This window comes from Oryctolagus cuniculus, chromosome 17 (assembly GCF_051225735.1).
Source record: "Oryctolagus cuniculus isolate XC-2025 breed Fujian yellow rabbit chromosome 17, ASM5122573v1, whole genome shotgun sequence".
In the NCBI taxonomy this organism is placed as follows: domain Eukaryota; kingdom Metazoa; phylum Chordata; class Mammalia; order Lagomorpha; family Leporidae; genus Oryctolagus; species Oryctolagus cuniculus.
Window position 1 is genome coordinate 48,338,844 of NC_142883.1, and position 27,212 is coordinate 48,366,055.

The 27,212-nt window shown below is 50.1% G+C and overlaps 1 protein-coding gene across 8 annotated transcripts in view; it reads left to right on the forward strand.

Moving 5' to 3' along the window:
- The window catches only part of RAP1GAP2 (RAP1 GTPase activating protein 2), a 217,900-nt gene that overhangs the window by 157,699 nt on the left and 32,989 nt on the right, over positions 1–27,212 (forward strand). For all 8 annotated transcript variants that reach the window (XR_016223931.1, XM_051824520.3, XM_051824524.3 and 5 more), the window contains 5 exons: positions 1,175–1,278; positions 16,563–16,641; positions 17,412–17,465; positions 19,693–19,776; positions 26,834–26,934. Coding sequence is in view for 7 of the 8 variants with exons in the window: in XM_051824520.3 (XP_051680480.1) it covers positions 1,175–1,278; positions 16,563–16,641; positions 17,412–17,465; positions 19,693–19,776; positions 26,834–26,934 (422 nt within the window). In the remaining variant the exon portion in view is untranslated. The remainder of the gene's footprint in view (positions 1–1,174; positions 1,279–16,562; positions 16,642–17,411; positions 17,466–19,692; positions 19,777–26,833; positions 26,935–27,212) is intronic.

The window sequence follows — 27,212 nt, forward strand, 5'->3', positions numbered from 1 at the left end:
GTGCTATGGGAGGTGGTGTTTGTGGTGAACAGTATGGCGTGGCATTTTAACGGCTCAAGGAAAATCCGTCCTCACACACTGGAGGTGTGGCAGGTCCCTGCGTCCTCAGCCCAGATGGCATGCTGTGAGCCCTTGATTGCTGAAAAGTGACAGTTACATTCCTTTAAAAGTGTTCTGCCTGTCAGACTTGCCAGGTTCCAGGAGTCCCGAGGGCTCATTCTGGAATTCTGTAGCCTAACACAGCTCTGCACAGTCTCCTAAGGAGAAGGCATCATGCAAAGACTTGGGGATCTTGCTGAAATGCAGATTCCCACACTGCTGCCACAGGTCTGGGGTGGGCTCCAGGAGGCTGCATTTTTACTCTTTTTTTTTTTTTTAAAGATTTATTTATTTATTTGAAAGAGTTACAGAGAGAGAGAGAGAGAGAGAGAGAGAATCTTTCATCTGCTGGCTCACTCCCCAAATGGCCACAACAGCCAGAGCTGCACCGATCCGAAGCTAGGAGCTAGGAGCTTCTTCTGGGTCTCCCATGTGGGTGTAGGGGCCCAAACACTTGAGTCATCCTTTACTGCTTTCCCAGGCCATAGCAGAGAGTTAGATCAGAAGTGGAGTAGCCAGGACTCGAACTGGAGCCCACATGGGATGCTTGTACTGCAGGCAGTGGCTTTACCTGATACGCCAGAGCACGGCCCCATTTTTGACTCTTGTTCCCTGAGCCAGGGCTCAGCACCCCCGGTGCAGAGTTCCTGTCACTGCCCTTCAGTGGAGGTACCACTGGACTCCCATAAGTATTTGAAGTGGTCAGGGCTGCTTCCTGGGGGCAGGAGGATGAACTCAGACTTGGGTCTGAGCCCTGGAGCTGTCACTTGCTGGTTGTGTGGCCCCGGGCAGTGCTGGTTTCCCCTCTGGGCGTGAGGGTGTTATGGTGGGAGCATGAAGTAGTGGTCAGGATGAACGGCGGGAATGGTCTTAAGCCCCTAGCGCTATGCTCAGCATGTCCTGAGGCCTTGGAGGTTGGGACCTGTTAGTGGGATCACCATCGCCAGCAGTTGCATGGCTAGCGTCTTCCCCTCTTTCCTGTTGCTTGGAGCTTCTCACTTCTGGTGAGGGAGGTGGTTGGGGGCATGTCTGGAGGGTCTCCTCCTCCCCACTCACCCCTGATTTCTGTTTCCAGGATCACCTGAACTTCTACTGCACAGGCAGCAGCCTGGGGAACTTGATCCTGTCCATCAAGTGCGAGGAGGCGGAGGGGATTGAGTACCTTCGGATCATTCTCAGGTAGGGCTGTGGTACTAGTCGAGGCCACGCCTCTTCCAGGTGGGGCTGCTGAGGCCAGAGTTGGGGGGAGGGCGGCAGAAGTACCAGTCTGGCCAGTGTGGTCTGGGTGTCTTTGGGGAGCAGACCTGCCATAACCCTGCGGCTATGTCTGATGTGGCCAGGCTGGGAGAACCAGCTGTGGCTGCCAGCTCGCTGAGGGTGGTAAGCACAGTGGCAGCTTGATCTCAAGGTCACCTGGATCAGACCCCGCCTCCCTCCAGATCAGGACCCCGCCTCCCTCTAGATCAGACCCCACCTCCCTCCAGATCAGGACCCCCCCTTCCTCTGGATCGGACCCCACCTCCCTCCAGATCAGGACCCCGCCTCCCTCTAGATCAGACCCAACCTTCCTCTAGATCAGACCCTACCTTCCGCTCTTTCTTGCAAGACACAGCAGCTCTGAGAAGGAGAGAGAAAGCAAAGTGGGCTCGGTATGGCTCATGAGGCTGAAACATGATGCTAGGTCCTGGGAAAAAATTTTCCAAAATGCGCAGCCTATGGCATTCATACAGCCAGAAATGGTGGAGCCCCAAGTGTCTGTCAAGTGTGCCAGGTCCCCTGGGACAGGGTGAGGGTCACGGTGGGGGTTCTGATCTACAGCTGAAGCTAGGCCACTTCTTCCTGTTTTGTGACCTCCTCAATGGCAGGGACTCAAACTGGTTTCTGTTTGGTTCGACTCTCATTTTTGCAAAACTTTCTTTGTACTGGGAACTGTGTTAGGGGCTGGAGGTAGCATGGTGGCTGAAAACTCCACCCTTGTTCCCTGAGGCATATGCTCTAGTGAGAGAGAAGAACAGAGAATTCTAAACTGTGTCACAGGTGTTATTTTAGCGATAGGCACAGGTGCAGGGGGAGCACAAAGGAGTTTGTGTCTGGTTTATCTCTGACCCTGGTGCTGGAGAAGGCAGGAAGGTCAAGTCCGGTGCTTTGCCGGGCACTGCCAACCTGTGCAGCTCTCAGTCTACGCTTGCTGAGTCTCATTAGAACTTCTTGAAGGTATTTGGAGAAGAGCAATGCATTTTTCTTGGTCTAAGTTTTGAGATAAATATGAGAGGGAGCAAAGTCACAGTGCCCAGCTTCAGGAGAGGTTGTGGGGGGAGGTTGGCTGGAGCAAGTTGTCATCACCCATCCAATCTTGGTTTGCTTCTTATTAAGAAAGGAAGCAATTTTCTTTACAGTGGTTTGCCTGGACAGAAATCATATTTGCAAGGCATGGAAGAGTCAATTAAGTAGCTGGAGCCAATTTTCCCAGGAGGTAATACTTAGATTCCCATCTCCAAATAGGATTTTCTAGCGAGGTGAACCTCTGCAAAGAAAATTGCTTTCTTTCCTAATAACCATCAGACTGTGATTGGGTGGGATTTCTGAGCACAAGGATTGGAGTCGCTTTCTCCTAATACTGTGTCCTATTTGAAATGTTGCATCGGAGCAGGTGCTGGGCCCACGGCACACACTGATCTTCTCTGGGGGGATAATCTGCGAGGCCGGGAGGACTACAATGCAGGTGATATTGAGACTTGAATTCCAGTTCCTCTTAGAAAGCAAGGCAGTGTGGGAATACGTGAGACTGGAGTGTCTGGAAGAATCGATGCTCTGTAGGAGTGAGAGTGAGCCCTAGAGTGGTCAGAGGGCTTTCCGTCTAGAACCACTTTGTTGTTTTGGGTCAACAGCATTGGAAATCCATTCCCCAGGGAGCCCAAGGGCACTCTGAACTGTGGCTGTCCCAGTGAGAGCCAGCGGGTAGGTGGCAGAGGGGAGCCGTGCACCAGCCGGGAAGCTGGACAGTCACATCTTGTGCTCAGAGCAGCTGCCAGGCCACACTGGACGCCAGGCATGAAAAGCTGGCTCCCTGGCTTACTTAGCAGCTTGACCGGACACAAAGAGGGAATTATCCAGAGATGAAGTTCCTCTGCTGGCAGTGACCACTGGCCCGGCTTCTTCCTCATTCCCCAGGGGCTTCTGGGCTATTTAAGTGATGTCACACATTTCTAACAAGTAGCTCTCAGCCTAAAATCTGAGAAGAGCATTCTAGCACCCTCTGTGTGGGCCATGGGAGCTGCCAAGAAGAACTTACCCACAAATAACACGTCTATGTAGGTATCTCCTTTTTAAAAGGTTGGATACAAAGAAGAAAATAAATAAAAAGCTCTTGTGTCTGTAGAAGAAAAATTCCACATCTAAAAAACCATAAACTAGGTAGAAAAAAACCCAGAGTTTCGAAAAGGATTTACTATAGAAATCTAGGTAAAATTGAGATATTCACCAACCTTGTAGTTTTTTTTTTTCTTGCTAAAGACTTACTTTATTTATTTGAAAGAGTTACAAAGAGATATGGAGAGTCACAGAGAGAGACAGAGGGAGGGAGGGAGAGAGAGAGACAGAGAGAGGGAGAGAGAGAGAGGAGAATCAGTCTTCCCTCTACTGATTCATTCCCCAAATTGACTGCAACAGTTGGAGCTGAGCCAGGTTGAAACAGGAGCCTGGAACATCATCTGGGACTCTCATGTAGGTGGCAGGGGCCCAAGTGCTTGGGCCATCTTCTGCTGCTTTCCCAGGCACATTAGCAGGGAGCTGATTGGAAGTGGAGCAGCTGGGACTTGAACTGGTGCTCCAGTGGGATGTCAGCGTATCACAGGCAGCGGCTTAACCCTCTGTCTCACTATGCTGGCCCCTAACTTTGTACTTTTTTACAGAAAAACTAAACTAGAAAAACTAAGCACTATAGAAGAAAAGACGAAGGCAAAATAAGAAAACTAAAGATGTATAAAAGAGTTTGAATGGTATGAGAAGCAGTAAGGAGTTAGTCATATGGAGAATACGCTGAAGGGCTCGCAGCATTCAGAGGAAAACACAGCTTGACATGATGAGCGAGATGATGAAATGTGGAGGTAGTGGCAGGAATCAGGCACGTGGATGGCTGAGGTTCTCAGGCTCCCTGAAGACCTAAATCTGCTGATCAAAATGATTGACGCAGTGATGGACGGGATCAGGGAGAGGAAACCGACAGCTGGACACATTTGATGAAAACTTAGTAGTTCATAGATGGATATCTGGTAGAATGTAGGTATTCCAAATAGTAAAGGAAGACAGCCCTCCCGCACACATATAGAAAAAGAAAGTAAAGGAATCATAGCTAGATCAACGTGATAGAAGTAAGTATAAGTAAATATGTAACGATAATAAATGTAATGAGTCAAATTCTATTATTAAATAGCGAATATTCCATGTGGGGTTATTCTTCAACCTCCCCCACTATCTATTTATATTTTGTTAAAGGAGTAACTCAGAATACTTAAGTGTTGAGAAAAAGTTATAGGCCGGCGCCGCGGCTCACTAGGCTAATCCTCTGCCTTGCGGCGCCGGCACACCGGGTTCTAGTCCCGGTCGGGGCGCTGGATTCTGTCCCGGTTGCCCCTCTTCCAGGCCAGCTCTCTGCTGTGGCCCGGGAAGGCAGTGGAGGATGGCCCAAGTGCTTGGGCCCTGCACCCCATGGGAGACCAGGAGAAGCACCTGGCTCCTGCCTTCGGATCAGCATGGTGTGCCGGCCGCGGCGGCCATTGGAGAGTGACCCAACGGCAAAGGAAGACCTTTCTCTCTGTCTCTCTGTCTCTCTCTCTCACTGTCCACTCTGCCTGTCAAAAATTAAAAAAAAAAATTGAGAAAAAGTTATAGCAATCGAATGGGAAAATAAAGGAGGCTTGGTAATATTAACATAGAAAGTAGAAGTTAAGGCAATAAAGCAATTATTGTGATAAAGAGAGCTTGTGTCCATTCATAAAATGTAAATTCACAAGGAAGGTAGCTCATGAACTGTTGTCAATAATACACATTATAGGGGCTGGCGCCGCAGCTCACTAGGCTAATCCTCTACCTTGTGGCACAGGCACACTGGGTTCTCGTCCCGGTCGGGGCTCCGGATTCTGTCCTGGTTGCCCCTCTTCCAGGCCAGCTCTCTGCTGTGGCCAGGGAGTACAGTGGAGGATGGCCCAAGTACTTGGGCCCTGCACCCCATGGGAGACCAGGAGAAGTACCTGGCTCCTGGCTTCGGATCAGCGCGGTGCGCCGGCCGCAGCGTGCCGGCCGTGGCAGCCATTGGAGGGTGAACCAACGGCAAAGGAAGGCCTTTCTCTCTGTCTCCCTCTCTCTCACTGTCCACTCTGCCTGTCAAAAATAAAAAAATAAATAAACCTTTAAAAAAATAATGCACATTTTAGGGTTACACATACACAGGTATATAATGATTAAAATATACAGAAATTCACAGAATGCAATTCTTTTCTTTCTTTTTTTTTTTTTAGATTTGTTTTATTTATTTAAAAGAGTTATAGAGAGAGGAAGAGACAGAGAGTGAGTTCTTCCATCCTCTGGTTTACTCCCCCAGATGGCTGCAATGGCCAGAGCTGAGCTGATCTGAAGCCAGGAGCCAGGAGCTTCCTCCGGGTCTCCCAAGTGGGTGCAGGAGTCCAAGGACTTGGGCCATCTTCCACTGCTTTCCCAGGCCATAGCAGAGAGCTGGATCAGAAGTGGAACAGCCGGAACTTGAACCGGCACCCATATGGGATGTCAGCACTACAGGCCAGGGCTTTAACCTGCTGCAACACCACACTGGCTCCCTCAGGAGGCAATTCTATGTAAAGTTTAGCGCAAGTCTCATCACTTGGCAGGTCACTACTAGGGTGAAGAGTGAAAAGGCATGGATTATCTCAACGGCATTTGTGTCAGTTAGATACGTTTATCTTTGTACGTATTTATTCCTGTATCTAATTGTCAGACTTTGATTCTCTAACAGATTTGTGTTCAAGTACCTATGGAATATTTACATACATTGATTACATAATAGACCAGTGACTTTCTGTGGACTGCTGTATCAGAATCATCTTAAAAAACAAACAGAGCAAAGCAAAATGAAGAAAAAATAACAAAAATCTCACAGCCAAAATCCTGTCTCCCAAGACCCAACCCAACCATCTGAAACACACACACACACACACACACAAATATAAATATAAAAGACACTTAAATAATGTAGTTTTTTTTCTCTTTTTTTATTTTTAATTTTTTTTTGACAGGCAGAGTGGACAGTTAGAGAGAGAGAGACAGAGAGAAAGGTCTTCCTTTGCCGTTGGTTCACCCTCCAATGGCCGCCATGGCTGGAGCGCTGCGGCCGGCTCACTGCGCTGATCCGATGGCAGGAGCCAGGAGCCAGGAGCCAGGTGCTTCTCCTGGTCTCCCATGGGGCGCAGGGCCCAAGTACTTGGGCCATCCTCCACTGCACTCCCTGGCCACAGCAGAGAGCTGGCCTGGAAGGGGGGCAACCGGGACAGAAACCAGCACCCTGACCGCAGGCGGAGGATTAGCCTAGTGAGCCACAGCGCCGGCAGTTTTTTTCTCTTTACTTCCATAGCAGTCTATAGAATACACTGTTCTGTAACTTGCTTCTTTTCACAAACTATGTTAGAGATTTTTCCATGTTAGTACACAGAGTTTCTTAACTTCTTGTACTGGTTGATAGTATTGCATTGTGTGGATGTGAGATAGCATCGTCAGTGGACCCCCTTTGAAGGACAGTTGTCAATCTTCTGGTCTCACAGTGCTTCAGTGAATAACCCTGTCCAGATGTCAGTTTGTACAGGTTAAGACAGCTTCTCCAAGCTGAGACAGCTGGGTCAGGACATACACGCATGCCCTTTGGAGGGGCTATATGAACTTGACCTTTCCCCAGCAGTGTTTGAGAGCTGTTATTTTTTCCAAAGCCTCTTCCACAGAAGATACCGTCCAGCACTTGGATTTATGCCAATCTGATGACAGGTGCACACAGTATTTTCCTGCAGTTTAAATTTATAGTAATCTTAGGAATCGGGTTGGGTCTCTCCATATGTTTAAGGTCCACTTGCATTTATCTGCTGTGAAGTATGTGCTTATAAGCGTTACTCCTTTTTTGGATTGTTGTTTGAAGTTTCTTTTTTTCTTTTTTTAATTTTGTAGATAATTCTTGCTAGCAGGTAATATAGGAACTTTCGAACCATGAAGGAAAACTAAACAAATTTAATAAAGCAAAAATTCTTCTGGATTATTCATTTATAATTTGAAATTTTTTAAAAAGATTTATTTATTTTTTACTTGAGAGTCAGAGTTACACATAGAGAGGAGAGGCAGAGAGAGAGAGAGAGAGAGAGAGAGGTCTTCCATCCGCTGGTTCACTCCCCAATTGGCTGCAATGGTTGGAGCTGCGCTGATCCGAAGCCAGGAGCTTCCTCTGGGTCTCCCACGTTTGGGCCATCTTCTGCTGCTTTCCCAGGCCATAGCAGAGAGCTGGATCGGAAGTGGAGCAGCAGGGACTTGAACTGGTGCCCATATGGGATGCCGGCACTGCAGGTGGCAGCTTTACCCGCTACGCCATAGTGCCGGCCCCATGAACAAAGTTTAAAGCAAAAATAAATACATTGGGGATAAGAAGAACATGAAACCTGAAAAATAAATCGAGGCTTTTTCTGGGAGAAAAATCAACAAAGTAGGTAACTAGCTAGTTAATAATAGATAAAAATAAAAACATAAAATTAGGCATGAAAAGTCATGTAACCTCAGATGTAAAGAAGATTGAATAGTTACTAGTAGATTCTGTGTTTGGCTCATGTTATTAAGTTGGAAACTTTTTTTGAAACAGATAACCTGGGGCCAGTGCCATGGCGCACTAGGTTAATCCTCCGCCTGTGGCGCTGGCATCCCATATGGGTGCCGGTTCTAGTCCCGGCTGCTCCTCTTCCAGTCCAGCTCTCTGCTGTGGCCTGGGAGGGCAGTGGAGGATGGCCCGGGTGCTTGGGCCCCTGCCCCACATGGGAGACCAGGAGGAAGCACCTGGCTCCTGGCTTTGGATTGGTGCAGCTCCCTCCGTCATGGCCATTTGGGGGGTGAACCAATGGAAGGAAGACCTTTCTCTCTGTCTCTCTCTCTCACTGTCTGTAACTCTGCCTGTCAAATAAATAAATAAAAATCTTAAAAAAAAAATTTAAAAAAAGAAACAGATAACTTTTTTGGGAAAGTATACATTATCAGTTATCACTCAAGGGGAGGTACAAACCTGAACAGACCAGTAACTATGTAGCACATTGAAAAAGTTCTCAAAGAATTATGTTTGTAGATCTAGGTGGTTTTATAGGTAGGTGTTTTAAACTTTAAAGGAACAGATTGTTATTTAACATATTCAAAAGAAAAGAAAGTATGGAAAACATCACAATTAATTTAAAAATGTTTTAAAAATCCAAATGAAAAGAAAAAAAAGAAAAAAATCAGGGCCAATATTCCCTATGACTATAGAAGTGAATGTTCTAAACAATTATCAGCCCTAGAACTGGACTCCAAGCAGACCATTACAGATACTTCACTATAGCCACGAGAGAGTTCAAGGCTGGTTAATATTAGGAGATATATTCATCCAGTGTATGTTTTGAAAAAGAATTTTTTTTAAAGATTTATTTAAAGAGAGTTAGAGGGAGAGAGAGACAGAAATCTTCCATCCACTGGTTCATTCCCTAGATGACCACAACAGCCTGGGCTGGTCCAGGCAAGAACCAGGAACCAGGCCTTTTTTCCAGGTCTCCCATGTGGGTAGCAGGGGCCCAAGGACTTGGGCCATTGTCTGCTGCTTTCCCAGGCACATTAACAGGGAGCTGGATCGGAAATGGAGCAGCTGGGACACAAACCGGTGCTCATATGGGATGCTGGCTCTACCTGCTGCATCACAACGCTGGTCCCCATTCACTGTTTCTTTAACCAAGGCTTAATATGTTCCAGACTTGGCCGGCGCCGTGGCTCACTAGGCTAATCCTCCGCCTAGCGGCGCCGGCACACCGGGTTCTAGTCCCGGTCGGGGCGCCGGATTCTGTCCCGGTTGCCCCTCTTCCAGGCCAGCCCTCTGCTGTGGCCCGGGAGTGCAGTGGAGGATGGCCCAGGTGCTTGGGCCCTGCACCCCATGGGAGACCAGGAAAAGCACCTGGCTCCTGGCTCCTGCCATCGGATCAGCGCAGTGCGCTGGCCGCAGCGCACCGGCCGCGGTGGCCATTGGAGGGTGAACCAACGGCAAAAGGAAGACCTTTCTCTCTGTCTCTCTCTCTCTCACTGTCCACTCTGCCTGTCAAAAAAAAAAAAAAAAAAAAAAAATATGTTCCAGACTTTGTGGTGGGGGTACTGTGAGCTTTTCTTGTTACGTGGCCATAGAAAGCATTCAGTATGTTTAAGATGCTCTTATTCCTGTGGTTAACTTCGCTCCACGTGATCTGATGGGCATGGTCCGTCATAGGCTAGTGAGGGTGCTGCAGGGAGCATGTGTCTGAGTGTGTGTCGAGTGGAGGTCGGTCACAGGCAGATGATGGTCAGGGGCTTGGATTCTATCCTAAGGGCAATGGGACATCTGCTGAAGGGAGAATGTCCTGATTAGATTTGCACTGCAGAGCCATCGCCCTGGCTAGACTGAGAAGAGTGGTTTGGAGACAAGACGAAGACGGAAGCAGAAAGGTGAGCCCTGCCAGGAGGCTGCCGTGATGAGCCAAGTGCTGATCCAGGCTGCCAGACCGCCTCAGAGCTGCGCAAACCAGCCACGGTGGGAACTGAACCTGCATAGGGAATAGAGAAGAATGGGTGGCAAATTCCCAAACACCTGGGAAAACTGATGTTAAGAAAGGTCAGAATGTCAACAAATGAGAGACTGATTCACTGGCAATGAAATGCAAATAATGATACGCTTTCAAAATGGCTTAAATATATTAAGATCTTAAAGAGGTAGAGGGGCCAGCCTTGTGACATAGCAGGTTAAACTGCCATCTGAAGCAGTGGCATTCCATATGGGCACCATTTGAGTCCCAGTTGCTCCCATTCTGATCCAGCTCTCTGCTAATGCAGAGATTTTATAGATGTTATCCATTCCTTATTTCTTTTTTTAAAGATTTTATTTATTCAAAAGGCAGAGTTGCAGAGAGAGAGAGAGAGATATATCTTCTATCCACTGGTGCATTTCCCAGTTGGCTGCAGCACCCAGAGCTGGGCCAATCTGAAGCCAGGAGCCAGGAACCAGGAGCATCCTCCGGATCTCTCATTGTGGATGCAGGGGCCCAAGGACTTGGGTGTGGGGAGCAACTGGGAGCAACTCGGACTAGACTAAGTTACTGGAATTAAGACTTATTCTATGCATCTGCTCTCCCACAATATGGCGCTGGGAGAGAAGTAAACAGCTTCCGCACAGCTGCCTCCAGTTCAACCAATAAACTGTAGGACCTGCTCCTGATTGGAGGAGAGCAGCGTACTCGGCGTGTGGGTAGCAGAGTTGGGATTGGCGGAAGAGGACTATAAAGGAGGAGAGAGACAACATGTACCAGGAACATCTATCTGAAGGAACACCTGTGCAGCCCCCGAGAGAGCCGGCCGGCGGTGTGCCGCTCCCCTGCAGAAGTGGGGAAAGTGGCAGGGGGAACCGCCCTTCCACGGAGGTGGAAGGGATGGTAGCCAACCCGGGAAGAACCAGCAGCAAACCCGGGAAGGGCCGAGCAGACGAAAGAACAGCGCAGGGTCCTGTGTCGTTCCTCCACGAAGAGGGGGAGCGACACTTGGGCTATCCTCTACTGCTTTTCCAGGCACATTAGCATGGAGCTGGATTGGAAGTGGAGCAGCTGGGACTTGAATTGGCACCCATATAGGATAGCTGCGCTGCAGGCTGGGGCTTTAATGCACTGTGCCACAGCACTGGCCCCAGGAAAACTATTAGAATCATCGGATACTAAATAAGATTGTTGTTGAAGTAAACTTAGCTCGTGGGATAAATCTAGTCTGGTCACAGAGTGAACTTATGAATAAGAAAATAGTCCCAAAGAATTCATCCAGAATGCAACACAGATAAAGATTTTAGGCCCTAGCTTTTGTCTCAGAGGAGTCAGACAGACTAGGGAGGCAGATATCCACAGGTAATAGGTCAGAGCATTTCAGAACTGAAGAAAGCACGCACCGTGCTGCTAAGCACAATTTTAAAGCAAAACAGTACTTCTAGACATGCTGAGTGATGCATCAGAAATCAGAGATTCTGGATTTTTGGAAGCTACCTGAGGATAAAGACAGAGTATCTCTAGGTTAATGGCATCTGGACGACAGCAGGTTTCTCCTTAACCATGTAGTTGTTGGATGACAATGGAACAGCATCTCTAGAGAAAAAGCCAGCCAGCCAGCAAGCCTCTTACCCTGAAATTCCATGTCCAGAACCTTCTGCAAAGACAAAATAAAACTGTTTTCAGACATTAAAAAAAAAAAAAAAAAGGGAGTGTGTGGGGAGCAGCCCGGACTGGACTGAGTTACTGGAATTAAGACTTATTCTATGCATCTGCTCTCCCACAATATGGCGCTGGGAGAGAAGTAAACAGCTTCCGCACAGCTGCCTCCAGTTCAGCCAATAAACTGTAGGACTTGCTCCTGATTGGAGGAGAGCAGCGTACTCGGCGTGTGGGCAGCCGAGTTAGGATTGGTGGAGGAGGACTATAAAGGAGGAGAGAGACGGCATGCACCAGTAACATCTAAGGGGAACATCTATCTGAAGGAACACCTGTGCAGCCCCCGAGAGAGCCGGCCGGCGGTGTGCCGCTCCCCTGCGGAAGTGGGGAAAGCGGCCAGGGGGAACCGCCCTTCCACGGAGGTGGAAGGGACAGTAGCCAACCCGGGAAGAACCAGCAGCAAACCCGGGGAGGGCCGAGCAGACGAAAGAACAGCGCAGGGTCCTGTGTCGTTCCTCCACGAAGAGGGGGAGCGACAGGAGTGTGCCTCTCACGGACTGTCCCTGAGAGCATGTTCTCCAGCCAGAAGAAAAGCTAACCCAGAAGAAAAGATGTAATTAAAAAGTAACAGGAAATTGGTGAACTATGTGGATAAATTTAATGAATGGAAAAAGTAATTTTTGGTGTATTTTTCAAGCAGCATAGGTAGCACACTTTACTGTTTGTCTTTTTCTAATCTCAGGAAACTGGTAATTATTTTTGAGTTTGTTGGAAAAATCAAATATGTATATTGAAAGAAACAGGAATATAATTTTTTTAAAAAAGATTTATTTATGGTGCTGGCGCTGTGGCATAGCAGGTAAAGCCACCTCCTGCAGTGACAGCATCTCATATGGGCTCTGGTTTGAATCCTGGCTGCTCTACTTCCGATCCGGCTCTCTGCTATGGCCTGGGAAAGCAGTAGAAGATGGCCCAAGTCCTTGGGACCCTGCCCTCATGTGGGAGACCCAGAAGAAACTCCTGGCTCCTGGCTTTGGATTGGTGCAGCTCTGGCTGTTGCAGTCATCTGGGGAGTGAACCAGCGGATGGAAGACACCTCCCTCTCTCTCTCTCTCTCTCTCTCTCTCTCTCTCCCTGCCTCTGCCTCTCTGTAACTCTGCCTTTCAAATAAATAAATCTTTAAAAAAATATGGGGGAGGGGAAGGAGGAGAGAAGGAGAGAGAGAGAGAGAGAGAGAGAGAGAGAGAGAGAGAGAGCGAGTGCACACTAGGGAGTGAGCGGCTTGCATCTGCTAGTTCACTCCCCAAATGGCTGCAATGGCTGGAGCTGGACCGGGCTAAAGCCAGGAATGTGGAATAGCATCTGGGTTTCTCACATTAGTGCAGGGGCCCAAACACTTGGGCCATCTTCTGCCACTTTCCCAGGCACATTAGCAGGGAGTTGGATCAGAAGTGGAGCAGCTGGGACTTGAACCAGTTCTGAGATTTTGGTGTCTCGAGCACGGGCTTGTGCACAATGCCTGTCCCTAGAAATCTGATCTATATCCCACAGACTAGTAGAGAGGTGGAAAGAATAATAATAATAAAAGCAAAACAAAACCCTATAGCTTTGTTCAACTGAGGAGAGGAAAGGGGCAAACAAAAAAGGAAAGAAAATGTGGGAGAGAAAATGTAAAGTGCTAGATGAGAATTATCCCGGGTCTGTGTCATGGTGCTAGCTGCTGCCTGTGATGCTGGCATCCCACACTGCAGCGCCAGTCTGTGGGTGGCTCTGCTTCCAGCCCACCTGCAAAGCAGCAGGTATGACCCAAGTGCTGGGGCTCCTGCCGTCCACGTGGGAGACCAGGATGGAATTCCAGGCTCCTGGCTTCAGGCTGGCCTAGCCCTAGTCATTGTGCTTTTTGGGGGGGTGAACCAGGGGATGGAAGATTCGTTCTCTCTCTCTTTCTCTCTGTTTCTCCCTTCTATTCTATCATTCTGCCTTCCAAGTAAATAAGTGAATCTTACAAAAAAAGAGTTCCAACTATACTAATAATTGCAATAAATATAAATAGCTTAAATGTGCCCACTAAAATATCAAACTACCAGATTAATTTAAAAAGAAAAATTTAACCCTACTCATTAGAGACATACCTAAAGAAAAAATGAGGGAGCTGGTGCTGTGGCGCAGCAGGTTAATGCCCTGGCCTGAAGCGCCGGCATCCCATATGGGTGCCGGTTCTAGTCCTGGCTGCTCCACTTCCAGTCCAGCTCTCTGCTATGGTCTGGGAAAGCAGTAGAAGATGGCCCAAATCCTTGGGCCCTGCACCGCATGGGAGACCCGGAAGAAGCTCCTGACTCCTGTCTTCGGATTGGCACAGCTCCGACCATTGCAGCTAATTGGGGAGTGAACCAGCGGATGGAAGACCTCTCTCTCTCTCTCTCTCTCTCTGCCTCTCCTCTCTCTGTGTAACTCTGACTTTCAGATAAATAAGTAAATCTTAAAAAAAAAGGAAAAATGAGATGAGAAGATTTAAAATAAAAGAAGGAACAAGATTTGGGAAAACAATAATTGAGAAAGCAGGTAAAGCAATATTAACATCAGTAAAAATAGAATTGGGAAAAAGCATTAATAAAGGGAGGACTCTTGTAACTTGGGAATAATTCTTTCCCACTCTTGATGTTTTCCATCATGTGGAGGAAGCACTTTCATGCGACCCCCCTGGCTCCCCTCACCTGCTCTGATTGGTGCGTTTGGGAGCAAGAACCTGGGGAGCCAGTTCTGCCCCTGTTTCTTCTGGGGCCCACCTGCCCTCAGAGTGCTCTCTGCTCCCCGGTACTGGAAGTGTCAGCTGAGCAGCCCCATGGGATGGGCTTGCCCCATGAGTGCATTTGTCTCATTCTGGAGTTTAGGTAGAAAGAGGGGTTTTATCTTCATGCTGTGTTACCTATTCCCCCTTGGCCTTTATCAGTAACAGAGGAGTTAATTTGGGTCAAAACAGCCTCACTCTTTGCATTTTGTTTGTTTCTGAATTTGTTCAGAACAGGGCAGGGAAATTGCCTTTTGCTGGGTGTCCTGCACATGATGCAAAGAGTGTGGTCCACCCAGCTCTAATCATGAACTTGTACTTGGCAGCACAGCTTAAGGAAAGGCAGACAGAGCCTCTGGTTAGCAGGAGATCTTGGCAAGCTGTCCTAGAAAGCAATGAGTTACATGGCCACAGAATTATGAGGATAGAGAGGATTTGCACAGTACAGTTAACAGATCTGATCTTAAAACCCTTCGCAAGGCTCGTGGAAAATGGAATTGACAGATAAGTTTATTTTGGTGCAAAAAAAGAGCTTGAAATCCATGATTGTGTTTTCTTAATTCATGTTTCCCAAGACTCCTCATATATCTATGCTCTCAACCAAAGAAAGCAACACATTAAAGACCAAAATAGGAACATCCAGGTAGTAGGACAACACATTTTAAATAATATCACGTTGGTTATGTTCCCTGAGTATGACAAATTGTAAATCAACAACTAAAATACTAAAGGAGAAAACCCTTCAGGTTTGGAAAATTTCAAAAACCGTTTTAAATAACTCATGGACTAACGAGGACATCACAAAAGAACTGACAAAATATTTAGAACTTAATGGCAGCGAAAACACTAGCTATCAAAATGTGTGGGATGCAGAGAAAGTAGTACTTAGAGCAAGAGAGGGAAGAAGGGGGAAGGAGGGAGAGAGGGAAGGGGGAAGGGGGGAGGAAGGGAGGGAGGGAGATATCTGAATGCACTTGTGAAAAGAAGAAAGAGTCTGAGTGAGTGAGCAGGTCGAGACGTTGGAAAAAGAACAGAAAATCCCTGAAGAGAGTAGCAGGAAGGAGATTGCAAAGATAAGGAGCTGGAGAAGCTGGGAGCAGAGAGATGAGCGACACAGCCAGAGCCGGCTCCCTGGAGAGGCGCCTGATGTTGGTACATCTTCAGCGAAGACTCAGGAAAACAGAGAAAAGATACAGAAAAAGAGGGATGGGGACTCAACCACAAATGGGGATGAGGTTCTCCTAAGAGGACTCCAGCAACTTTCCATCAGTGTGTTTGCTGTGATAGAAGAACGTAAGCTACTACCATGGACTCAATAAGGAGTAGAAAACCAGAGAGCTGTGCCCTCCTGTGAGGAGGCGGCAGTGCCTGGCTGTGCCAGGCGGTTTCAGCAGCCGGTATCAGACAAGCTGTCTCGGAGGATGGGCTGCTGCCCAGTGACTTGACACCCAGTGGAATGACACCTTGGTATCAAAACCTGGCGCTGGAAGTATGAGAAAACAGGAAAACAGGCCAGCATTGCATTTGAGCGAGGCTGTGAAAATCTAAGTAAATTATTAACAAATTAAATTCAGGAGACTAAAAACAATATAAGCAAATAGAGTTCCACTGTGGAGTGAAAAGGTGGTGGCACAGGAAGGGGACACACCAGGTTCCCGGATTCAGAACCGTGTGGTGGCCTCCGCGGATGCAGGAAGACATTCGGTGAAATCCCACGCTTCCACGATGTGCTAAGGGAATCAGGGCACAGGCTAAATTTAGAGTCGTATGGTGCGTCCCTTATAAAGCCAATCCCATCTCATTTATTTTGGGAGGAAATCCAGATTTTCAGATGTTACATTTTCTTCTTATAAGGCTCGACTGCACGTCAGACCCAAATATATTCAGAAGCTGTGCCCAGTTCTTTGGGAGAATTCAGAACACATGGAAACCAAAGCTCACAGTGGCTTTGAAGGTGGCGTTTTATGCTGCCTGTATTTTGGGGGCAGACACTTGACCGGACCCCTTCTTCAAGTGCCCGCCCACTTGGGTGTCTAAGTGGTCCACCTGCCCTGCCTTTCACGGCACACAGCACGTGGGTTGGGTGTAGTGACTAGGGCTAGTGCCAGACAGACCTGAAGCAGGCATTCCTGTCTTGCGTGAGCTCAGCCACTGTCCTCGTTGAGGGTTCCTTGTGAATTCTCCTTCTCTGTCCCCACCCCTGTGTACAGGTCCAAGCTGAAGACAGTGCATGAGCGGATCCCCTTGGCTGGGCTGAGCAAGCTGCCCAGCGTCCCTCAGATCGCAAAGGTAAAAGGCCATCCTGAGGGCAGGTGCTCCCTGGTCAGCCCGGGGCTGGCCTGTGGGTCGAGGCACAGCCTTGTCCTGGGGAGGGTGAGGCTGCTGCATCGGGGTGTGAGTTGGGGATGGTGTTGGCAGCTGCCTCCGTCTCCCAACACCCTCACTGCCGAGGTATAATCTGTGGTCTCTCCCCCTAAGGAGCTGACAGCTTGTTCAGGAGACAAGAGAGGCAGGAAGACAGGGCTGGGTCTGGCAGGTGCTGTAGCCTTGGGGGTGGAGGCTGACAGAGAGCCTTCAGGCAGGGAGGAGACTGAGCCAGGCCAAAGGAGGAGCCGGACTGAGCCCTCCCTCGAGTAAGGAGCCACCAGCGGGTGGCAGGGCCCTTGTCACTGCCTGGGGATACTGGGAGCTGAGGAACCTGAGCAGCGAAGTGTCCTGAGAAGGCTGGGGCTGGGTTGGACCCTTGCTTTGGGAGTGGGGGTGCTGGCAGAGCTGTGCCGAGTCCCTTTGGTCAGGGTTGGGTGGCTTTTCATTGTCTTAAGGTCAGAACGGAGCCAAGTCTCAGGCTTGTCTGTGTCCCTCCCCTCACCTTAGCATGAAACCCCAGACAGGTCCCCTGAGTGGGCACAGAAGAGCGAGCAGCAGGGACAGACCGAAGCCAGGGCCCCTGTCCCCGTGTGCCTTGCCTCCCCCTCTGCCCCATGCTGCTTTCTCTTGGTGGGCACAGGCCTGCTCTGCCGTCACAGTCCCCCTGACTCTGTGATTCTCTCCCTGTCCAGGCCTTCTGTGATGACGCAGTGGGGCTGAAATTCAACCCTGTCCTGTACCCCAAGGTAATGCCCTCCCTATACCCATTACCCAGGGCCTGGCCCCTTAGCACAGATTTGCACACCTGGGGCTCTGTGAGTGGCCCTGTGTGTCATGGTGGAGTTTTGTGGGGTGTCTGTGATAAGCCTCTATGTCTCCCTCTCTCCCTGCTCACCCCATCACAAACTGGTCCCAGGAGAACTCATCCTCAGGCCTGCCTGGGTCCCCGGCCAGACTGACTGGCTCCCCAGCCTATTGTGAAGGTGGCAATGGTAGCCATGGTGTAGCTTCTCCTCCTTGTCCCAGCCTCTCCTCTCTGGGGCCAGCGCTGGGTGGGGCATGATCCTGCCTGGAGCTGGGGGCAGGTGCAGGTCCAGCCTGCTATCATGGAAGGGGTGAGGCGCAAGGGGCAGATGCCCACTAAGTAGTCAAAGCCAGACCCTGGCTCCCCGTGGTGCAGGTTACTGCAGCTCTGCCCTGTATGCCTCTGCCCAGCCTTGGTTTGTAAGCTGGCTGGTTCCTTAGAGCTGGCCTTTGACCTGTTATGATCTAGGGGTGTGGATGGGGAGGGGAGCAGGAAGAACAAGCCCACTCCAGAGCAGTCAGGGTTTGCCAGGACATCTGTCTCCTATAGACAGACAACCCCATGAAGTTCGCTGCAGGAGAAAATCCGGGGCACCGACACCCCCTCTGTGAGCCTCAGGGTCAGGAGAGGAAGACAGCAGCAGAGCTGTGCTTCTGGGCTTCCACCATGGGTCAGCGCGGGGCCGCTGAGGCTTGCTGGGGTTTGCCGGGGTTTCTTGGAGATCCAGCTCTGCAAAGCAGGAACCATGTGGTGAACTGTCTGGTGGGGCAGATAGGCCTCTGTGCCGGCCGGGATACCCAGAAGAATCCACTGGGACCAACACCTGCCACGTTCAGTCTTAGAAGCGGCTCTTCATCCACCTGCAGTGGCCACGCCTGTGCAGAGTCCCCTCGTGCCCAGAGCCCTTCCTCCCTCTTCAGCACCCGTCGACACTGCCCAGTAGTCCACTCCTCCCCACTGCCCATTTCCCATCCTTTGGACTGACCTCCCGGCCTTAGAATTAGAGCTGAATTAGTGAGGTCTAACCCAGCACAGAGACCTCACCAGAAAGGCTGGATGGCGCGCAGGTGTGGCCGGGCTTGCTGTCACATCACGTCTGCAGACAGTGCCTGGCGACGGCCATCGGCTGCCCGGCCAGTGCGAGGGAAGAGCGGCTGCGTGTTTGTGTTTTCTGCGTTTGCAGGCCCACTTCCTCCGGCTGGGATGTGTGTGTGTGTTTAAAGTTTGCAGAGTTAAGCCTCTCGGCCTTGTGCCTCTCCCTGGTTGGACAGCTGCCCCTCCCCTGTGAATTGGGACATGGTGCTCTCGCAGGGGAGCTGAGAAGTGTCCATCACCTGGATGTGCAGGGGGTGGCCACACATGCCAGTCAGCAAGTCGTGCCGGTTCATTCTGTCCCTGGCCTGACCCGTGCACGTGCCCCCTTTTCTCAAGAGGGTATCCCCATGGCTCAGGTCTTCTCTTTCCCAACATGTGGGGTCTGCTCTGACCTTTCTGGAACATTGTGTAGATGACGGTGATGTTGATGGTAGCTTCTCTGTGCCCAGAACTCCATGACCCTGATCTCATTGAATCTTTGTGACCACGCATCTCCATTTACCAGATGAGGAGACGGAGGCCAGGAGAAGTTAGGCAGCTCTCAAAGCTACCTGGGTAAAAGCAGGAGATTTGCAGCTGGAGTTCGGCGTTTCTGACCGCAGGCATCACGGAGAGTGAGATAGAGCCAGTGCTCAGGTTTTTAGCTTTGTGCTTGCCCCCGGTGTTGGGGGTGTTCCTTAGAGTGGTGTCATTCTGTGGATAACAGGATTGAAGTCTGGGCAGGAGCAGTGACTCCTTAGAACCGCAGGAGTACTGTTGAGTAGAGTGGGACCAGAACCACAGGCATCCTTGCTGACCGCGCTGGCCCCTGGCCTCACTTTTACCCCCAGGTGAAACACGGGGTCAGTGCCCCACGTCCGGCTGGCCGGCGTCTAGAGGGGGTGGCGCGGATGACGCAGGCGAGGCCCTGGTGTTGGAGCTGCGCCCTGACTGCCTGCTTGTGACCCCCCCTTCCCTCCCCCTCCCCGTCTGTGGTGGGCATCTCCTAAAGGCTCCTGTCCCCGCCCTTGCAGGCCCGCCTGCTCCTGGACCAGCGAGCTGCCTTGACTTGGTTTCTTTTCCATGTTTCCCAGGCTTCCCAGATGATCGTGTCCTACGACGAGCACGATGTCAACAACACCTTCAAATTCGGGGTCATTTATCAGAAAGCCAGGCAGGTAAGCGCGTGACTGTCCTGACCGCTCTACCCTACGGCTCCCCCGCACCTCTTCCACCCCAGGCACAGGGCCCCTGAAACAGGGTTTTCCTTCCTTCTTTCTTTCTTTCTTTCTTTCTTTCTTTCTTTCTTTCTTTCTTTCTTTCTTTCTTTCTTTCTTTCTTTCTTTCTTTCTTTCTTTCTTTCTTTCCCCTTTCTTTCTTTCTTTCCCCTTTCTTTCTTTCTTTCCCCTTTCTTTCTTTCTTTCCCCTTTCTTTCTTTCTTTCCTCTTTCTTTCTTTCTTTCTTTCTTTCTTTCTTTCTTTCTTTCCCCTTTCTTTCCTCTTTCTTTCTTTCTTTCTTTCTTTCTTTCTTTCTTTCTTTCTTTCTTTCTTTCTTTCTTTCTTTCTTTCTTTCTTTCTTTCTTTCTTTCTTTCTTTCTTTCTTTCTTTCTTTCTTTCTTTCTTTCTTTCTTTCTTTCTTTCTTTCCCTTTCTTTCCCCTTTCTTTCCCCTTTCTTTCCCCTTTCTTTCCCCTTTCTTTCTTTCCCCTTTCTTTCCCCTTTCTTTCCCCTTTCTTTCTTTCCCCTTTCTTCTCCCCAGCTCTGTGCACAGCGGGTTAAAGCCATGGCCTGGAGCACTGACATCCCATATGGGCACTGGTTTAAGTCCCGGCTGTCCCACTTCTGATCCAGCTCTCTGCTGATGTGCCTGGGAAGGCAGCAGAAGACGGTCCAAGTGCTTGGGCCCCTGCACCCATGTGGGAGACCCAGGGGAAGCTCCTGGCTCCTGACTTGGGCTGGGTCCAGCCTGAGCCATTGTAGCCATCTGGGGAGTGAACCAGGGGATGGAAGACCTCTCTTTCTGACTCTCCTCCTCTCTGTCACTCTGCCTTTTCAAATAAATAAATCTTTTCAAACAGAAGATTTATTTATTTGAAAGGCTGAATGGCAAGAGAAAGCGAGACAGAGAGAGAAAGAAATTTTCTACTTCCCAAAGCCTGGAGGCGGGAACTTCCTCCGGGTCTCCCACGTGGGTATAGGGGCCCAAGCACTTGGGCCGTCTTCTGCCTCCCCAGGAGCATTAGCAGGGAGCTGGATCAGAAGTGGAGTGGCTGGGGCTCAAGCTGCTACTCTGATATAGGCTGCCAGTGTCACAGGCTGCGGCTGAACCTGCTGCACCATGCACTAGGCCCCATGCACCAGGCCCCATGAACGAGATTCTTGAACATGCTGAGTCCAGCCGTCACATTTACAGTCTGAACCAGACCACAGGTGGCAGAATCTTTACGGAAGCCCGCAGATGGCGACGGAGCTGTGTCAGTTGCAGAGGGAATCAGAATAGGTAGAGGGAGTGGCCTGGCACCAGCTGCTCTGCCCTGGCTCACCCCGTCCCAGCTGGGAGTTTGCTTTCCCCCCAGCCCGCTGTGTGGGGCTCTGCGTTCAGGGATGTCACACCGGCCGCTGGGATCGGGCGTGCTGGAAGCATATACATCGTGGCAACTGGCCAGTGGTTAGCAAGCAGACCAGCGTACCCGGATCACCCTCCTCTGTCTCTGGCAGCACTCACGCGCGGCTCTGGAATTAGCTGGCCAGAATAACGTTTCTCAGAATGTGCTCTCTGAGATGCTTGTGTGGCGAGGTATGTGGTGAGCAGATGACTGGGGGTGGGGTGGGGCTTGGAGAACCCTCACTTTCAAGAACTCTTCCTAGCGGGGTGAGCCCAGCGTTCTCCCCACTTACCTGACGGCCAGCTTCATGCGTTCCCCACCTCTTTCCTGCTAGGACCTCCTTTTGGTCAGCTGAACACACTGTTGTCCCCTCACGCGGGTTCTGTGAAGGGTGGTTGCACACCCCTCCACCTTTGCGTCCTCCGAGAGCCTAGCCCAGCTCCGTGTATAAACGCGCCAGTCGTTACCGGGGCTCGTGAATGCCTGACACTGCTGGCCCTGCTAATGCAGGTCAGCGTATTAGCCGTCTTAGTTTGCATGATGGTGTCTCTCTCGGCTAGATGGTGGCTGATGGCCGTGTCTGAAAATATTAGCCAGTGAGAGACATGTGTTTGCTTAAAAACACTCTCATTAGGTGGGCGCGTTTAGGATCTCAGGGGCCAGCACTGATGGCTTTCCTAACACGAGGGAGATCATTCAGGTAGCCGCTCCGATTATTTTCACTTATTACATTTTTATTTTGTACAGTGCTGCTGATGGAACCCCCCTGATTAAAGTTCTTTGTTGTGAAATTTACCAAAGCACACCTTAGCAGGTGATTATAATCCAGTGTTCCGGCAAAGTTACAGTTACTGGGCAATAACCGTCCACCCGGATAAGGAGTCTCTCTGTTGTTTATGTACCTGACGCTGCTGCTGCGGGGCGGGGAGAGGCAGGAAGATAAATTTTTTTTTTTTTAAACTGGACAGATTGTTGGTTTTGCAAACCTACAGCTGGTGGACATTTAATATGAACACTGGTTGCATAAAAGCCCTGTGCCAGTCTTCGGCTATAAATAAGCTTCTCTAATGCTTCTGTTTGTCATGTGCGTGCTAACCATGGGGAGAGATGCAGAGGGACTGAGATGCCCTCCCTGAGTGCGCGGTCAAGCTCAAGGCCAGCCTGACAATAATGACCATGCGAATGCCAGACTGGCTGTGATCCTGGAGGAGAGAGAGGTGCGGGCCCTAGAACCTGCACTGCATTGCTTTCCTGATAGATTGGAAGCAGCTGCTCGCCCACACGCAGCCCTCATGACCCTGGGCAGAGAGGATGTTTGGCGAGAGTTGCGATGTAGATAAGGGATCAGCCAGCTCTAGCTGTAAAGACCAGTTGGATCTGTTTCAGACTCTCTGGGCCTGGACGTCTCCACCACAGCAGCTCAGCTCTGCTTTGGTAGGGCAGTCACAGGCAACGTGTAAATAGGCTAGCATACTTTCCAGTAAAACTTCTGTGATAAAAACAGGCCGCAGGGGCTGGTGCTAAGGGGCAGGGGGTTACTCTGCCACTTGGGATACCAGAATCCCATATTGGAGCACTGGTTCAAGTCCAGCTGCTCTGCTTCTGATCCAGCTCCCTGCAAATGTGCCTGGGAAGGCAGAGGATGATGACCCAAGTACTTGAGTTCTTGCTACCCATGTGGGAGACCTGGTTGAAGTTGCTGGCTCCTGGCTTTGTCCTGGTCTGGCCAAATGTTGGTGCCACTTGAGGAGTGAACCAGCAGATGGAAGATCTCTTTTTTTCTGTCCCTCTCTTTCTGTCACTCTGCCTTTCAAATAAATAAACAAATAAGTAGATTAATCTTAAAAGCAAACAAAGAGGCAGCAGACCAGACATGGTCCATAGGCCCTAGTTTGTAGACTTCACTGTAAACCAGTGCTTCCCAAACTTTACACATTCACAAGGCACTTTCAGCACCTTTGCCCTCTAGTTTGTTTCCTTATGTGCCACTGTTACTATTAACTGCTTAATACTTTCAAAGGTTTTTTGAAAAACTTAAATTGTTTCTTCAGTTTTTATTTTTTTAAGTTTATTTATTGGGGCTGGCGCCGTGGTGTAGAAGGTTAAACACCACCTGCAGTGCAGGGGCCACCGGTTCAAGTCTCGGCTGCTCTGCTTCCAGTCCAGCTCCCTGCTTATATGCTTGAGAAAGCAGTGGAGGATGGTCCAAGTCCTTGGGCCCCTGCACCCATGTGGGAAGCCTGGAAGAAACTCTTGGCTTCAGCCTGCCTAACCCTGGCCATTTTCTATCTTTGACTTTCAAAAAAAATAGAAATTTATTTATTTATTTGAAAGGAAGAATTAGAGAGAGAAATAATCTGTCCACTGGTTCACTCCCTGAATGGCCACAATGGCCAGGATCAGGCCAGACCAAAGCCAGGAGCAGGAGCTAGGAGCTTTCTCTGGGTCTCCCATGTGGGAGGCAGGTGACCAAGGACTTGGGCCATCTTCTACTGCTTTCCTGGGGTATTAGTAGACAGCTGGATTGGAAGTGCAGCAGCTGGGACACAAACTGGCAACCATATGGGATCCTGGTGTCACAGGCTGTAGCTTAGCTGATAGTGCCACAACACTGGTCCCAAAAGTATTTATTACCAAAGAAATTATGTAAATTTATGTAATTCTTAAGCTGTAAAACTAGTGTCAATTGCCATGAAATGAAAGTGAATCCAAAAAGAAATACGTTCAAATCATCAAAATAAAGCTATTGATACCTGCTAAATTCTATTGCCTGTGAAGGCTCGGAAGCCATGGTCTGTTCCTCTTTGTTCTAAGACAGGTGTCAGGGAAGTGTTGAGGAGTCACCTACGGGAGACTCCTGGAAGTGCTTGGACAGATGGGCATGCCCTTGAGTGCAGCCGGTCCCTGTGCTCCGTGGGTGTCTGCAGAGCCTGCTGCCGTTGGGATCCTGCCGCGGGGCTGAGCTTGTTAATCACACAGGGCTAGTGGTGTTGTGGGCCTGGCGCTGCCTGCGGAGCTGGCTTTCCACATGCAGCAGTGAGGAGGAGTACAGAGTGAGCTCCTGCACCCTGCCTGCTTTCCCCCGAGCTCCTGCGCAACATCACAGCCAGGGTCTGGACGGTGGTGCGGTGCCCAGGTCTTACCCACGTTTCCCTAGCCTTACACGTACTTGTTGTGTGTGTGTGGTGCTGTGTGTAATTCTCTAAGTGTAGGTTCTGTGGTCAGGACACAGAAGTCCCCTGGATACCACGCCCTCCTCCCCCGGCTGCCTCTGCTCTCCCTTCTCCCCTGCAGTCCCCACAGGGGCGACCTACTAATCTGCTCTCCAGTTTCAAAAAGCTTTGTTATTTAAAACATGTTGTATACATTTGTTACATCAAAAATGTAAGTTACATACACATGTACATGTTATATACATTTGAACTTTTGAGATTGGCTATTTTCGTTTTTGTTTTAAAAATGTATTTATTTGAAAGACAGTCCCCAAATGGCTACAACAGCGAGAGCTGGGCTAGGTCAAAGCCAGGAGCTTGGAACTCCCTCTGGTTCTTCCACATGGGTGGCAGCGGTCCAGGTACTTGGGCTGTCACCTGCCACCTGCCCAGGTACGTTAGCAGGAAACTGGCTGGAAAGCAGGGTAGCTGGGACTCGAACTGGTGCTCCGAGACGGGATGCTGGTGTTGCCGGCGGTGGCTTACCTGCTGTGCCACAACACTAGTCCTGGGATCGGCTGTTTTCTGCTCTGTGGCATCCGTCCGGGGTCTTGAGTGTATCAGCAGTCAGCGTCTCTTTATTGCCGAGTAGTATCCGTGGCATCAACACACCGCAGTTTAAGTGCTCACCCTCTGAAGGACGCCTGAATGGCTTCCAGCGTGGGACTGTGCTGCAGAGAGCTGTGGGGAACACTTGCAACTTGAGTTTTCACGTCTGTGGGATGAGTGCTGGGTTGTACGGTAATTCATGTGGGGTTTGTAAAAACTGCCCAACAGTGTGGGAGGGGTGGTTCCCTCTCCAGCGCAGCAGCGAGCCCGCGTCTCCCCGGCTGCGCCAGCCCCCGGGGCGTGAGGCCAGTTGGTGCAGTTTTTGCTTTAGCCGTGCTGATGGCTGCTAGCGCCCACTCCGTGGCTCGTGGTGCTGGACATCTTTCTGTGTGCCTGTCTGCAGTGTGCGTGATCTCTTGGGTGGAAGGTCCATTCTTGTCTTTGGACCATTTTCTAACTGGATTTTTCCTTTACTGTGGAGTTTGAGATTTTTTTCTGGAGGTATAATCTCATACCATGTAGTTTGTGGTAGCATGTGAATTATAGCCCAATAAAGTGTACGAGTCAGTGGTTTGTGGTAGGACCACAGAGTGGTTCAACAGTCTTCACTATCTCATTCCAGAACATTCCCTCAGCCCCTGAGGAAACCCAACAGCCACCTGCAGTTGCTCTCAGCCCTGCGCCCTTTGGCTCCTGGCCCCCATGAATCCACTTTCTGTGTATGGACCGATCTGGTCTGGACCTTTGAGAAGTGGAGTCACACTTACCATAGTGGCCTTTGAGGCTGGCCTCTCTCACTCAGCGTAACGTTTTCAAGGCTCACCTGTGTCAGGGTCCTTATTTGTCACCAAATAGTGTCCTGTTGTGCAGAGTTCATGCTGTGTTGATCCTTCCGTCAGCTGATGGACGCTGGGACGTCTTCATTTTTGGGCTGCTATGAAGCGTGCTGCTGCTAACATATGTGTGCACCTTTTTGGGTGGAGTTTTCATTTCTTTAGAGTTAGTGGGTCATATGGGAAGTCTGTGTTTAACCTTTTGAGGAACTGCCACCCTTGCTCAGGGTGGCTGCGCCATTTTATTTACTGATTAATTTTAATTTGAGAGGCACAGAGAGTACACTCCCACTCCCACGCACTAATTCATTCCCCATATGCCTCCGGTAGCTGGGGCCAGGCCCTGCCAAAACGGGGAGCCAGGCACTCAATCCAGGCCTTCCATGTGGGTGGCAAGAAGCCAATCACTTGAGCTTTCCCTGCTGCCTCCCAAGGTGTGCGTTACATGCACCTGGAGTCAGGATCCAGAGCTGGGTGTCAAAGCCAGGCTCTCCGATGTGGGACAGGGACGTCTTAGCTGGCGTCTTAACTGCTGGCTGAGGCTCCGCCTCTGACCGTACCACGTGATGTGCCCCCCGAGGGCGAATGAAGTTCCAGTCTTCCCTGTCCTCTACGATGCTTGTTACCGCCTTTCTTTGTAGTCGTGGCCATGCTGGTGGGTGTGAAGCAGTGTCGTGTTGAGGTTTGGTCACTGCAGGCTTGTCGAGGTTCTGTGTCCCGCTGCTAGCCCCTTATTGGAAGTCCACTTGCCAGTTGTCCAGGGATGGATCCTGTTTTTGGCATCCAATCTAAGAACTCTTTGGCTCAGCTTTGCTATCAAACTGACCAGCGAGTTTGGCTCAACAAAAAGGCCTCAATAATAGCCCAGGGGAGCCCGCTCCAGTGGGCCGTCAGGTGCTTCTCCAGTTTGGACAACTATGGCCAGTGTTATTCGGGAGACAGGGAGGAAGGGAGGTCGGGATCAGGTGTCTGGGCAGCTGTATTCTCGGCATCAAGCAGGCTTTTCTTGACCCCTGCCCCGTCTCTGATTCTCTGCAGACCCTGGAGGAGGAGCTCTTTGGGAACAACGAGGAGAGCCCAGCTTTCAAGGAGTTCCTGGACCTGCTGGGGGACACGATCACACTGCAGGACTTCAAAGGGTGGGTTTGCAGCCAAGCGGTGACTCCAGCTGCATTAAAAAAAATTATCTGAAAGGCAGAGTGATGGGGGTGGGGAGAGCACTTCTATCTGCTGGTTCACCCCCAGATGGCTGCCATGGCCAGTGCTGGACCAGGCCAAGGCCAGGAGCCTGGAATGCTATCTAGGTAGCCCACACAGATGGCAGGGGCCCAAGTACTTGGGCCATCATCCTCTGCTCTCCTAGGCGCATTAGCAGGGAGCTGGATTAGAAGCCGAGCAGCTGGTACTTGAACCAGCA